The 15,561-nt window shown below is 48.4% G+C and overlaps 1 protein-coding gene across 4 annotated transcripts in view; it reads right to left on the bottom strand.

The window, feature by feature from the left end:
* Positions 1-15,561, bottom strand: part of BEST3 (bestrophin 3) — a 261,060-nt gene that overhangs the window by 89,249 nt on the left and 156,250 nt on the right. For all 4 annotated transcript variants that reach the window (XM_086922001.1, XM_086922012.1, XM_086922019.1 and 1 more), the window contains one exon: positions 4,586-4,819. In XM_086922001.1, the coding sequence (XP_086778127.1) occupies positions 4,586-4,819 (234 nt within the window). The remainder of the gene's footprint in view (positions 1-4,585; positions 4,820-15,561) is intronic.

Below are 15,561 nucleotides of genomic sequence, written 5' to 3'. Positions count from 1 at the left end.
ACTCACCACTCTGCACTCACCACTCACCACTCTGCACTCACCACTCTCCACTCACCACTCTGCACTCACCACTCTGCACTCACCACTCTGCACTCACCACTCTGCACTCTGCACTCACCACTCTGCACTCTGCACTCACCACTCTGCACTCTGCACTCTGCACTCACCACTCTGCACTCACCACTCTGCACTCTGCACTCACCACTCTGCACTCTGCACTCTGCACTCACCACTCACCACTCTGCACTCTGCACTCTGCACTCACCACTCACCACTCTGCACTCACCACTCTGCACTCACCACTCTGCACTCTGCACTCACCACTCTGCACTCTGCACTCACCACTCTGCACTCGCCACTCTGCACTCACCACTCTGCACTCTGCACTCACCACTCTGCACTCTGCACTCACCACTCTGCACTCTGCACTCTGCACTCACCACTCACCACTCTGCACTCTGCACTCACCACTCACCACTCTGCACTCACCACTCTGCACTCACCACTCTGCACTCACCACTCACCACTCTGCACTCACCACTCTGCACTCTGCACTCACCACTCTGCACTCACCACTCTGCACTCACCACTCTGCACTCACCACTCTGCACTCTGCACTCACCACTCACCACTCTGCACTCACCACTCTGCACTCGCCACTCTGCACTCGCCACTCTGCACTCACCACTCTGCACTCGCCACTCTGCACTCGCCACTCTGCACTCGCCACTCTGCACTCGCCACTCTGCACTCGCCACTCTGCACTCACCACTCTGCACTCACCACTCACCACTCTGCACTCACCACTCTGCACTCTGCACTCACCACTCTGCACTCACCACTCTGCACTCACCACTCTGCACTCACCACTCTGCACTCACCACTCTGCACTCACCACTCACCACTCTGCACTCACCACTCTGCACTCTGCACTCACCACTCTGCACTCACCACTCTGCACTCACCACTCTGCACTCTGCACTCACCACTCTGCACTCTGCACTCACCACTCACCACTCTGCACTCTGCACTCACCACTCACCACTCTGCACTCACCGCTCTGCACTCACCACTCACCACTCTGCACTCACCACTCTGCACTCTGCACTCACCACTCTGCACTCACCACTCTGCACTCACCACTCTGCACTCACCACTCTGCACTCACCACTCTGCACTCTGCACTCACCACTCACCACTCTGCACTCACCACTCTGCACTCACCACTCTGCACTCACCACTCACCACTCTGCACTCACCACTCTGCACTCACCACTCTGCACTCTGCACTCACCACTCTGCACTCACCACTCTGCACTCACCACTCTGCACTCACCACTCTGCACTCACCACTCTGCACTCACCACTCTGCACTCACCACTCACCACTCTGCACTCTGCACTCACCACTCTGCACTCACCACTCTGCACTCACCACTCACCACCACAAAGCATTGACAAACCCAATACCTTATGTAGACGAGACCTATTGGCTTTTCCAATGCTTGTTTTTAACTCTGTGGTCGCGTCCTTCTGAACATGTTAAAATATAAACGTTCACATTCTATCGCACGTTGGCTTGAGGGCTGTTGGAATTCACTGTATGCTTTAATCCAAAATGTTGATGCGGGTTAAGCATTGACAAACCCAATACCTTATGTAGACGAGACCTATGAATATGTTAAAATATAAACGTTCACATTCTATCGCACGTTGGCTTGAGGGCTGTTGGAATTCACTGTATGCTTTAATCCAAAATGTTGATGCGGGTTCAACGAGAGAGAGACAGAATTTGGCAGTACGGCAAGCGATTTTCTTGCATGAGTTCAATCAATGGGTGATGTAAACAAAGCGTCTTTCATCATTGAACTCGCGGCCGCCCCGGAAGTCAGGCACGGTCGCCTGTGACGGGGGCGGGGCCACGTTCACACCGGAAGAGGAGGCAGGCGGAGTCGTAGCGTCTCGCGGCCCGGGGCTCCTGTGAGCGGTGTAGAGCCCCGGGGCCGCGCCAGCAGGAGGTTGGGCGCCGCGTGCTGAGGTAAGGTAAGTTCTGGAGCGCGATTGGTGCACTTGTGTGTGTGTATGCTCGTGTGTGTGTGTGTGTATGTATGTGCGCGACGGTGACGGCGGGGGAGGGGGGTCTGGAGCGCGATTGGTGCACTTGTGTGTGTGTATGGTCGTGTGTGTGTGTGTATGTATGTGCGTGACGGCGGGGGAGGGGGAGGGGGGGCCTCGGTGCACTTGTGTGTGTGCGCGCGCGTGAGTATGAGTCAGGGGTGGTGTCTCTGTATGTATGTATGTGCGTGCGTGCATGGGCGCGTGTGTGTGTGTATGCGCATGCGTGTGTTGTGCTTGCGCTTCCCAGGAGACAGCGCCAGGCCACAGCGCGCGTTCCAGCTACAAATCGCCTGGAAGGATGCGCGTGACCTGGACTGTCTCCTGGGACTGCTACTCGCTGACATAAGATCTCGGCGGAGACGCGCTTACGCGCGTCTTTTAGCCGAGACCTAAAAACCATAAGTGTCAGGGTCCTTGTCCAGAGGCAACTTCAGCTTGCATCACTCATTGCCCATACCAGAGCTGCCAATGACTGTACCAACACAACTTCTAACCAGCACACTGCTGAAAGTGTGACAATTCAGACTATTCCAGACCAGCAAAGCTATAAGGATGGCTTGGATGGAAGGTAATGGTCATTTTTAATGTATGTAAATTAATAAACAACTGATGTTGTGCTCACCTCTAAATTAAACACACAGTTCTATAATGTGGCACACTGTCACAAGTGCCGGTGCTGACAATTATTTGCTGATGCCAAGCACCGGAAATCACCGCCTCAAATTAACCACAGGCAGGCAGCCAACACCACACTGCGCAATGCCTCTAGCCATGCATAGCCTTGGGGTTGGACATAGGGCCTACTTCCACCCCCGGACCACAGGCAGTCAACACTACACCACACACAGCCAAGGGCAACCCAAGGTAACGTGCCCGGCTTAGGGTTGGCTGCAGGGCCTGGCCTGATGCCAAGCCCTCTGGCCATACCATCATGAGAAAACAAATTCAAGCTGCCCAAGGCCTTCAGCCGTGCCCCGCGTGGGGTTGGGCGCAGGGCCTGTTACAAACCCCTCGCAGGTGTGACCATGTGCAATGCGGGGTTGGCCGCAGGCCAGGCCCTGTGATCAACACCGCTGGTTCCTAACCACGCTACTGTGCACAAGTCATGAGCAGTATGGGGTTGGGAGCAGGGTCTGGCGCCCAAACACCTGCAAGCATGCATGGCTGAACATAAAGATTGACAGTTTAAGTAAAGCAGAGCTACAGACTTTGTCAAAGGGTCAGAACCCCACTATATAAAAAGTAAGCCTATTGGTTTTATGAAGGGGTTAGAATATCAACATATATAAAGAAAATGTGTTGTGTTTGTCAGAAAAGTCCAAATAATAATAATGAGATGTATATTTTATTAATTCAGACAGATAAATGCTTAATGAAAGTGATTGTCATTATAAAACGTAATAAAATCAAATCGTCTTTGTATTTTTTAAAATTTTCAAGCTACAAAAGTGCAGCCACAGAATCAACCTCAAGGAGGCTCTGCACTCAAGTTGAAGAGCACAGAAGGCCAGTCAGTGGTGTTAGTGGTGCTTTAAAAACATATGGTAAGCTCTCCTAGGGTCATGGATTTAATGACCAAGGAGACTTACTGTTTTTTAAGTTGCTGGGGGGCTGCTGCACTCACTGCAGCCCCACCCCAGCTTTAATAAAATGCTTGGTGGTGCTCCAGCTCATTCTAAGGCCACCACTAGGCTGAAAAAATATGTTAAAAAAGCATTTACAGGGCATTATGGGGCGCTCTTTGCAAGGAACAGGTTGAAAGGTTCAAATGTAAGGCTTCCAGTAGTGATTCAGTGTGAGGGTCTCTAGGAGTCAAAAAGTAAAAAAACGCTCCCCTATTGGTTAGCCATATCCTTGTCCAAACTGCCTGATTACAACACATACAAACCATAGTAGCTAGAATGGTATTAAAAGAAGGAAGGTTTGACAAATAACGCCAGGGATAATTTTTTGACATTGACTACCTGTCTTCCTATGTCTATTCAAATTTCCAGAGGTATAGCACGCATAGACCTCTAAAACAAAATTCCAACACGTTTCAATTGGTAATCTCAAATGAGGCAATTGTGGCATCAAACAAAGCTTTGGTCGAAGGAAGACAAGCAGTACTAGAACCCGGGATCTGGAATTCTTTGTCCTCAAAATACAAAGAAAATCCAACACTGATTTTGCTCCTGTAAATACAAACAGTTTTCGTCAAAACTGAACTTTTCACCAGAGAAAATGATTCTCTTTGCATACTACAGGAGAGCTGATTTGAGCATAGTAGCCTATCTAGTTTGTATGTTAGATTGATATTTAATCCGTTCTGATGCCTAGAGACAATTACATTTGTAATGTGCTTCTTACAAATATTATAAATAAAATCAAAAGAAACAAATTAACAAATGGAGCAATATTTGACATGACAATCCGAAATACATAGCTATTTACAGTCAACTGAGTAATCTGACTAAAATAAAAAGTACCTGCTTCTACAACATGGTCGAAGGTTGGAAACCTTTTGTAAACAGCCGTGCTGACGGAGCGGAATATCAGCACCGACGTCAGGTTCACGTAACGCATCAGAGTCCTCCTCAGTAGGCGTCCGTACTCATCCCTGCCATGAACATTGCTGGAAATCAGGAACATCAACCTGTCCGGCCATGGAAGGTTCACGAACTGGTTCCACCACCGGTTCACGACCAGCGTCACGTAGAAGCCTACAGGATAATCAGTAAGAAAAATGAAGCTTCCACGGACCTCAATGTATCTCTGGACAGAAAGTTAAAGGCCTGAAATCAATACTTGTACGTGCAAGCGTAGCGGCTTCATCTAAGCAATGGAGGGAAATGCGTCAAGTTTGGTTTCACATCATTAGATGGTTACACAGTAAAGTCCCCATAATGAGTGAGAGGTCTGGTAATAAATATTGCATGGTAATACCGTCCCCGGTATCACGATTAAGCAAGATTCTACCACACCTTTACTAAGTCAGCAGGAGTTTGGCAGTCGTAATGGGGAATGGGTTCGAAAAGTGAGCCATGCAAAGAATACAAAGGACGTATTTGAATCTGGCCCCTGGTGCTGCTTTCTTCTAAACTGTTTTACTTGTTTCAGCTGCTGAAATTTACCCTTTTCAGTGAAGTACGTAAATTTTCACTCGTTTTACCTGATAAGTACCTACAAAGGTGCTGTATTACATGCCTCCTACCCAGGCCCGACTCCAGGAATTTTGATTTGGGTGGGCCAAAGGTGCATTTGGGTGGGCCACTGCGGGCTCGATTTGTCGCATATATGTCAGAGCAGGCCTGCTTCAGGACCCTCCTTTATCTCTTATTAGTCTTACAATGCCCAGTAAAATGCACTCTTTTCCAAATCTCTTTCTAAATATTATCACTCTCAAAAAGTGTTCTTTCCATGTAATGTTCCTTTGTTGGGAAGAGGAGGTTTCTGAGGTGGGAGTATCAGGCAAGTGACACTTTACTGGCTCTCTCTGTACGAGCCACCAGGGAGAATTCCTCTTCATTGCTACCTCTACCCGACCCCGGACTCTACAGCGCACTCCCTTACAGGCTTGATTATCCACTACTCCTCTCCAGTGCACCTTATCACACAGCTGACCTTGGGCCACAGCCCAATATCAGGCATCATCGGGCTCCACTTTCATTTTTCCGAGTAAGAACATTAGTAAAATCACCTTTAAACTTAGAACTTTGATTATAGCAGTAAATATAATTAGCACGCACTTTAAAAAGTATGTTCCACAGAAGCCCTTATGACCCGAATGCTAATTAAATAAACAAAAACAGAAAGGCCATGACAGGGCCGGCTTCAGATCTGGTGCGAAAATCCTTTTTGGCGCCCCACCACTGACCTTGTTCTCCGTAAATACCTTTACTACCACCTTCCAACAGTGCCCTGCATCGCTCCATGGGCCCCCCTATTGACCTCCTCCTTGGATTCCTTCACTGCCACCCTCCACTGGTGCCCCTCATCACTCTGTAGCCCCTCCCACTACCTCCTCCTCGGATTCCCTCACTGCCACCCTCCAAAAGTGCCCCTCATCGCTACATAGCCCTTCCCCCTATTGACCTCCTCCTCCCCCTCCACCCCATGACCTCTTCCTCGGATTCCCTTACTGCCACCCTCCAACGGTGCCCCTCATCGCTCCATAGTCCCTCCCCCTATTGACCTCCTCCTCGGATTCCCTTACTGCCACCCTCCAACAGTGCCCCTCATCTTTACGTAGCTCCTCTCTCATATGCAATTTATTTGTTGTATAGCGCTACTCATATCAGTGTAGTGTGTCAGTACTTTAAACCACTCACACATTATACAGAGACAATACATCATACAAGTATGTAAATCAGTCTACAGTGGATGTCACATAAGCCAATGAGGATTACAAGGTGTAGGAATCACGTGTCATCCATACTGGTGGGCAGTGTATTTTAAGAGGGTTTGATCTGTAGAAACACAACCTTAGGATTTAAAGAGTATTCCATGGGGATCAGCTTTACTGATAAAACTGTATATCTGCCCAAACATACTCATTTTAATAATATTAGAATAATGAAAGACTGAGGAAGTTCTAACTATATCACAAAACAAAAAAAGCGAAGTTCTAACTATACCATTCATGTTTGTATGCAGCTCTTTGGTGACAGTTCATTGGTCACTGTCCTATGTCAGGATTGTAACTTCTGAACTGAAAGTAACACAAGGATCTCTGTGACAAAGGCAGTGACCCACTGAGCTACCACAAAAAATACAGTTCATCTGCATTTAAAAACTACTAACAGAGAAATGATTGCTCTCCAGCAGGATCATTAATCACCAGCGTTCACTGGGCATTTTGTATTGTCTTATTGTTGTCCTGCATCAGCCATGATAATGATAAAAACTGTTTAAACGAAGTGCACAAAGTATGTGTTCTGCTGGGCCTGTGCAGATTTTAAAAAGAAAAGTAATTAGTAACACATTATCTTACCTACTACTCCATTAGTCAAACTTTGTGTCACAGCCTGATGTGATAGGCTGCAGGGGTCAGGAAAGGTGAATAGGAATAAACAAACGTCTTTCTCCTGAGTTGGGTTGAAAAATAAATTTCCATGCAGCAGAACAGTAGGCAAAGGTTAGTCACCTTTGCCATGTAGAGATGAAGGGGTGACAAATAAACAAAGCCTCTTTAACATGTTAATGGTCATTTAAAGACCTGTGAAGTGCTCGGGTGTGGCTGCGATAATCTCTAAAACTGTATGTGTGCATCTGGGAAGCTTTCTCAGCCCAGGCACACACACACAGACAGCCCTTTGAACCCAATGCCATTGCGCGCCTGCCTTCAAGCCCTCACTGCGAGGGCCAAGGCTCCTGTTTGGACTCAGGCCTGCTAGAACCGGGCCTGGGTCCTACCCATGGTTTAGAGATCGGACTGTAATCCTTATTAGGTACCTCTAGCGAGGAAAATGCATTGCCTGACCATGTTGGGTGGAGGGCGGGAAGAAAGCCTGCTGAAATGTTTCGAATTATAAATATGCCCTTGGCTCAAGTGACACCCATCACCTGACTAATTAATGAATGCTTTACAAATAAAACTATGTATTTTTTGGTGCCATACCAGAGCTGTCTACTTGTCTCTTTGGTAGCCAGTGAGTGCCCTCTTAGGGATTTTGGGGGCATGGACAAGAAATAATTTGGCAGCCTCTATTCAGAACAACTTTTAACTTTTTTACCTAAGTTAAGCAAATTAGGCCCCACGATGCAAAATAATATTGAACTTTATGTTAAAGGCTGAAATATGAGAAACAGACAAAAGTGAGATTGCGAGAAATTTGGAAAATGAGGGCCCTGGGCAATTGCCCACATTGCCTATGCCTTAGCTTATAGCATCTCCGTCTATGGACCATTCTCTGGTGGCCCCCTGTCCTCACACATTCTGCATTAGAAGAGTTTCAGTTCAACTTCACTCTTGAAAACACATGTGACATAGAAAGCGGCAGAGAAAATACCTTTTTCCAACTGTCCACGATGAAATATTCCTCACTGTTAGGGGAACTTGGAACACATTTTTCGCAGTTATTTTAGTACAGTGTTGTGCCGAAAACAAATTAGACAGCAGGTTCCAGATTGAATCAAACTCGAAATCTTGCTCTGTTTGCAAGTACTCGACACAAATTCCTCTGCAATGACTTTCAGTTCTCTTTTGCTTAAATTAGTTTTTCTGTTTCTGCTTCCTGTATCTCTCACTGGGCCAGTTGTTTTTGTGTGGATTGGTAGGATTGATTAGGAGTGTGGTGAATTGAGGTGTTTTTCTCAAGTGCTGCCTTCTTTCCTGCTCTGCAGGTCTTCTTCAGAGTATGTGTAGGAGTATCTCTTGTTATTGGGGTGTTCATTCACTTCCTGTGTACGGCATTCACGATTTGTAAATTGTATTGATCAACAGCAATTCCGTATTTTGTAAATGTGAAGAATGATGTATCACTGTTGCAACAAGGACACTGTCTTCATTTATTTGTACAGTTGCACACTTTGTTTTTAATTTTTTCTTACAATTTAATTTACTGTTCATCCATCACCAACCCTTCCTGTGACTCACCCTCTCATCCTACTCCCCACCATCATCTACCCCTAACATTTAAGACTCTACACCTCTATCTTTTCCTCCACTCCATACATCTTAATCCAACTTCGACACCTGAGTGCTGCACAGCTGTCGCTCTGCAGTTCAACACTGCCTTGAGATCTCAGACACGATCACCGAACACAACATCGACATCATGGTCCTAACAGAAACCTGGCTCAATGATACAAAAAACAGCTTTCTTCCACTCCTACTATCCCCCCTCTACACCATTCCCAGAAGCGGCCGGGAAGGCTAACAAGGTGGAGGCCTAGCGATCACACACAGAAACTCTCTGACCTGCAGACAACTCCCCAACACCTGCTTTCAGTCCTTTGTGTCTTTATCACTAGAATTCCTCTCAAAAGCTTCCTCTAACCTCAGCTTGAATGTAATCTATCACCCACCCAATCAAACCAAAACCTTCACCGAAGAGTGCCTAGAATTCTTCACAGAACACTTAATCAGTTCTGCCTTGATTAACTTTCTCTGTGACTTCAAACTCCATTAGGGTTCCGAAGGAAACAAAACTACTGGACCCCTTTGCAACTTTTCTAGAAGACAGTTACCTCCTCCAGCACTGCCAGAAACCAACACACTGCAAAGGTGGCACTCTCTAATTGATCATCACCAGAGTCCCTCTCCTTTCGACCAGTGACCCGATCCCAGTTGATTGGCCGGATCAACTACAGATTCCCTTCATAGTGTCTTTCTCAAACAAGAAAAACCATTGGTCAATCGAATAAAGAAAAAATCTGGTTCAGAGATACCAGGAAAATCAATACTGAAACCATGGCCAACCTAGCACTATCAAACCTCAGCTTGATAGTGCCTCAATTTGACATCAGTGAGGCCACAGACAACTTCAACTCATACATGGACTTCATGATTGAGAAATTTGAACCTATCAAGAGAAAATACAAGAGACCCAAACTTTTACACCCCTGGTACTCCAAAGCCCTTACAAAGAAAGGAAAAGCATCAGAAAATGCTACCTACATTAACCTGTGGCTTCACACTTTGGTGTAAGGCGGCCTCCCGTTCCAGCTCTTTTCATGCCCGGGGTACCGACTGACAGAGCGGTGCCTCACATCCTGAGCTGCTGCTAGGTGAGGTCAGGAGTGCACCCGCACATCAATAGGTTCCGTCCAAACTTCCTATGGCATCTTACCAAAGTGTGAAGCCACAGGTTAATGTAGGTTGTATCGTATCCAACCACATAGATTGAGACTTTGGTAGCTTGTACCTTTTTACACTTTTACACTATTTGCAGTAGTGATAAACTATCTAGGTCCTGAGAAAGGCCGAGATCATACCTTGAGCAACATGGCTGAAACATGTAGACCGTTTTTTTGGACTGAATGCAGTTATTTGGTTTAAACTGCATACACACTGGTTTTATATTTGACACCAGAATAGATCTAATAAAAGTTTTTTTCTTCCTAGTAGCCAATTTTAAATCACTTTTTCACTTCCTCACAGGACGCACTGCAACCATCACCCTAAACATCTACATTTGCTTCACTTCAGTGGATATTAGTAGATCCTAGTTCTGATTACCCAAAACATCCCTGAGCTCCTCGCTCCGAGGGAGGGGGTTGTAGCCCTTGGTTGCACTAGGTTTTGCAACCAAGAGGAGATCCCAGATGAGGAAGCATGCCACTTCGTGGGTGATGGGATTCCGTCCTCTAAAAAAGGACTCCCCTAAGAATTAAGAGGGCTTTGGCAACTTGTACTGTTTGTGCTCCTTAGTGAGTTAAGACTAACTGATTTTTTTTTGGTTTACTATAGTTCGGTATTTGGGGATTTGAACCTGTGTTGGTCTTTAAACTTTTCCCTTAGACCCCCCATTCATTCTCTGTTGTGATTATAACATTGGTTTACACCCATTTGACACATTTAATTTAGTTTAAAGTCCCTAGTAAAGTGGTATTACATATACCTAGGGCTTGTAAAGTAAACACTACTAGTGTTCCTGCAACACTCTGTGGGCCACCCACTCCAGTAGCCCTTTAAACATGTTCCAGGCCTACCACTATGTGTGCAGTTTTAAACTGCCATATTGACCTGGCAAGGTAAACCTCTTGCAAGGCCAAAACCTACCTTTTTATTACTCATATGTCACCCCTAGTGTAGGCCGTAAACAGCCAGGAGAAGGGGGTAGAGTATTTAAAAAGTTGAATATGTACTTTTAAGTGTTAAATGTCCTAGTATTGAAAAAGTCCTAAATTTGTTTTTCACTACAGGGAGGATAAACTCTCCCAAAGCACACTATTGGGTAAACTTATTACATTTAATATGAGGTAACTTTCAATTGGGAGCAGGTAGGAAGGTCAAGTTTGGTGTCTAAAGAATTGTAATATAATTCCCTCTTTAATGGTACTATCGGATTTTAAGTCACAATTCTGAATATGCCACTTTTAGAAAGTTGTCATTTTTTGTCCCAAGCATTTGGTGTCTCCTGCCTGTATTCTGGGTCACATGACAAGGTGAGATTGGCAGTTGATCTTTGTTTATTGCTCCCATACAATGAGACAAAGGGAAGATACATACAGGCAAGATGGGCTACTCCGAGTAAACAAGGAGGAGAAGCTGTCACCTACCACACTTTACCATCACAAAAGCCCTGTGAAGCACCCTTACAAAGGGATCTGATACAAGTCTATTGTGACCCCTAACAATCTGGGGCCATTGGAGGGAGGCAGGATATTCCAAGCTCCTCTGGGGGTGGAAACCTCTAGAACATTTTTCTACTTCAAAGTGGGTACCAGGGTTGAATGGGCTTGTTGCGGGCACAGATTGAGCAGGTGCTAACATACGCTTTTATAGCCTTATGAATATTTTCCCATCAGAAATCTTTTTTGCAGAGCTCTAGAGTCTTGTCAATCCCTGGGTGCCCAGCTAAAGAAGAACCATGATTCCATTTAATGACCGTGTGCTGTAACTTGTCTGTGGATATAAAGAGTTTTTCATTGTAAAAGAGGAAATTATCCTTTAGAGTCTGTTCTGGATTTTGTGCCCAGACATGAGGATCTAATTTTTGATGTTCATTCTGTATGTCTTTCATGAAAGTCTCAACTTTTGAGACTGAGACTAGTCTTTCAGCAGGGATAATACTGGGGGGCGGGGGGTCAGGTGAAGGACCCAGATCGTTGGTATGACCTAGTCTAGATAGAATGTCTGCCTGAATTTGTTTGTCACCCGGGTGATACATGATACTAAAGAAATGGAGCCGCTGCATTTGACATGGAGTCAACGCCTTCACAAAATTGAAGAATTGTAAGTTCTCATGGTCAGATAAAATTGTGACTGTATGTTTGGCTCCTTGGAGGCAATGTCGCCACTCGGTGAAAACTAATTTAATGGCTAGGTGCTCTCTTTCAGCGACCTTATAGTTTTTCTCTGCCAGAAGGAGTGTCTTAGAATAAAAGGCTATGGGATGTAAATGACCAGTTTTTGGGTGCCTTTGCAATAGTACTCCTCCGACGGCTATCTGCGAGGCGTTGGCCTCCACATAGAAGGACTGATCTGGGTCTGCATGCCGGAGTATTGGTGCGTGGTGAATTTATCAGATGGCCAATGCCTGGTCAGCTGTTGGAGACCAATTAAAGGCTTGACCTTTTTTCAATAAGTGTATGATGGATGCCACAATCTCCAAAAAGTGTGAAATGAATTGGCAATAAAAATTAACAAACCCAAGGATCTGCTGGCCTTGTTTTACCAAAGTGGGGGCTGGCTAAGCTCAAATCGCCTCTACCTTTTTGGGTTCCATAGTGATTCCAGAAGGTGATAGGTGGTGTTGGACTTGGCCCGTCTGGTAGGTCCGCCCCTGAAGTTTGGTGCTTATTATATGTGTCCGGGGAATGGTGATTCCCCTTCTGAGTGTGTGTGTGGTGAGAGAGACCTGCCTCCCATAGGAATGCATGGGGAATGTATGTGGCTCTGGTAGTTCCTGATGCGTGGGGGCGTGCCGGGTCGTGTTTGGTATGTGTGCGCTCGTGAGGTTGAATGCTACAAGATGATGTATGCAGCATGTGTGTGACTAGAAGGGAAGTGCCACTTCTAGACTTTGGTGCATGTGTGCAGTAGGTGTGCTGGTGTATGATTGGCTGAAGCCGGCTGGGCCTTCCCCACCAGGCTGGCTCCACCCCCTAGGGTGCGTCCAGTGCCCCTGGCCTGGCCAGTAGCATGAAATTCCTTATAACCAGTTCTGGCTGGTTCTCTCCCTGCCTGCCCCTTTTGGAGACCAAGGGAGCTCCTGTATAAAAGGGGGGTGGGCCCTCTTCTCTCTCTCTTCTTCTTCCTGCTTGGGTCCCCACCTGGGTCGTGCTGCTGCGTGGGCTCAGGGTTGGCTGGCCTCCCTGGGCCCTGCCCTGCTCCTGAACTGCTGATGTTCCCCTTTCCCTTCTAGGAGCTGATGTACTCCCCCTGAACTCCTGGACTTCCTATGGACCCTGATTTCTATGGCCCTAGCGCTTGAGAGCGTCTTCCTGCTATCCCAGCGCCCTGGGGACGCTCATTCCTGCTTCTAGCGCTTGGGGAGCGTTTTCCTGTTGTCTTAGCTCCTTGAGGCGCTTCCTCCCGGCTACTAGCGCCATCCGGCTGTCCTAGCGCCTCGAGGCGCTGCCGTTCTGATCCTAGCGCTGGGAGCGCCATTGTCCACCAGCCGGTGCCACCCGGCAATGGCCCTGTTCGTGTGAGGGGCCCGAGCCCCCAGCGAGTGCCTACCTCGCTTGCCCCCACCTCGCTGTATTTATCGAGCGAGCCCCGAGGCTCCTCGTTAATCCCCCTGGTATTCACCGCTGCAGCCCGGGACCCCTCGCGAGGCCCGCCCCCGGGCCGCGCTCTGATTGGCTGTCGGCCCGGGCTGGGCTGATGACGTTTCCCCGGGCCGCGCACTGATTGGCCGGCGGCCCGGGGAGCTGAAAGGACGACCGGAGAGAGCCGAGAAGGCAGGGGTCGGCGGGAGCCTACTCCGCGCCCCTGCGTCCCACCAAGGAGACTGCCGCTTCCCCCCCCGGGGCCCCCCAGGAGCGAGAGGGTGGCCCGGAGAGCGGGAGAGACCGATGCGCTCGCCGACCGGTGAGTGAGGCAGGAGGGGAGGCGGGGCGTCGGGCCACATTGCCGGTGGCCGCCCCTCCCCTCCCGCGTGGGCAAACATGTGTTTAGAGGCCCGTGGGCCCCCCAGTAATGCTGGGTCCCCCGAGAGGGACCCCGCTTGGCCATACCTTACCCCCCTGAGCCCCGAGGGGCGCCGTCCACAATTTTAACCCTCCGAGCCCTCGAGGCTCCGTCACGGCCCCCGGGGGCGCCCATTGATGCCGGGTCCCCCGAGGGGGGGCCCCGCCTGCCCACAGTTCTTGTCCTGAGCCCCCCCTGGAGTTCTTGTCCTGAGGCGGCTCCAACGTGTCCCTGGCCCTGCCGGGGCCCCGAGTGGCCCCACCACGTGTCCCTGACCCTGCGAGAGGCTCCACCATTACCCCCTGTCCCCCCAAGCCTGCAGGGCTATGTCCAAGTCCCCCAGCGGCCCAGCACTTAGTGGGCCGCTGCCACGTTTAGGCTTGCCCCGGGCCCCTTGCAGCCCATTATGGACATCGAGACTTTAAGGCGCCCTTGCCTCAGGAAGGCCATCTGGCCTAGGGGGCGCTACTGACTATCATCAAAGTGTTGCTAGGAATTCTTATGTGTTGCCCTGCTGATGGGGGCCTCTGTGGTGTGCTGTACCTTGCCATTCCTTCCCTCCTGTATAACCTTGCCTCATGTATGTCTATACTGGTTAGAGTGAGTTCTATTGCTGGTTCTATGAGACCCCGGGGCGGGACGTATTCTATGCTAAGCTCCTGGTGATTATGTGTTCTAGTCCTAGTCCGAGGAAGCTCCCAGTGAATATGTGTTCTAATGCTAGATCGATCATGTGCCTACCCCTGGCAGGGGCCCCTTGGCCCTGCCCTGTTCTTTTCCCTTGTAACCCCTGCCGTACCTCGAGCCCCTTGTAAGGTGTATGTTCCTATGTGTCCTTCGTAATACAAAGACTATTTTCATATATATACTTGGTGTGGAGTTCCTTTTGTGGGGGGCCCGGGAGGTTGTTGTTGGTGGGTGCGTGCGCAAATGCTTCACACATGTCCTCCGAGATAGGCCTGACTGCCCGCGCCGCGTTACCTAGAGGGCGAGCAGGGGTCGACTTTATATAGGAGTGGTGGTCTCTGACTGGCTGTGGCGCAAGCCCTGGCCGGCCGGGGGTCCCATTTCCTACACTGGTGGCTAGCGGTGGGATCCGGACTTGTGTTTGCGCAGTACCACAACGATAACTGGCCTCCCTACAAAACTCTGCATTGTAAATGGTCGCAAAGAAAGGAGATTATTGTTTTTAAGAGGTTACTTAAATGTCTGTTCTGTGAAAAATGTATTCTGGTACGCTATGGGTTAGGTGGCCCTAGCTCGGGAGGGTAGATCAACTCCCTAGTGCAATGGGTTTTTCTGGATTCACCAGAAGGGTGGGATCCAGTGGTGGCAGCGTAATTGTGTTCAATGTGCATGGTCCCTGTCCCTTCCCTGGAGTAATGATACCTGTGCCACATGGGTCGGGTCAGGTTGCTAAAAATGTCTGTTCTGTGGAAATGTTTAATGATTAGTCCCTGTCCCTTCCCTGGAGTAATGATACCTGTGCCACATGGGTCGGGTCAGGTTGCTAAAAATGTCTGTTCTGTGGAAATGTTTAATGATTAATAGAAATACCCGTTCTGTGGAGAGTTTTTTTAAGGTTACTTAAATGTCCGTTCTGTGGAAAAATGTGTGCGTATGCACTGTGAGTTAGGTGCCCCTAGCTTGGGAGGGTAAATC

The sequence above is a fragment of the Lissotriton vulgaris genome, chromosome 1_1, assembly GCF_964263255.1.
Source record: "Lissotriton vulgaris chromosome 1_1, aLisVul1.2, whole genome shotgun sequence".
NCBI classification, from domain to species: Eukaryota; Metazoa; Chordata; class Amphibia; order Caudata; family Salamandridae; genus Lissotriton; species Lissotriton vulgaris.
This window is presented reverse-complemented; position numbering and strand designations above follow the sequence as displayed.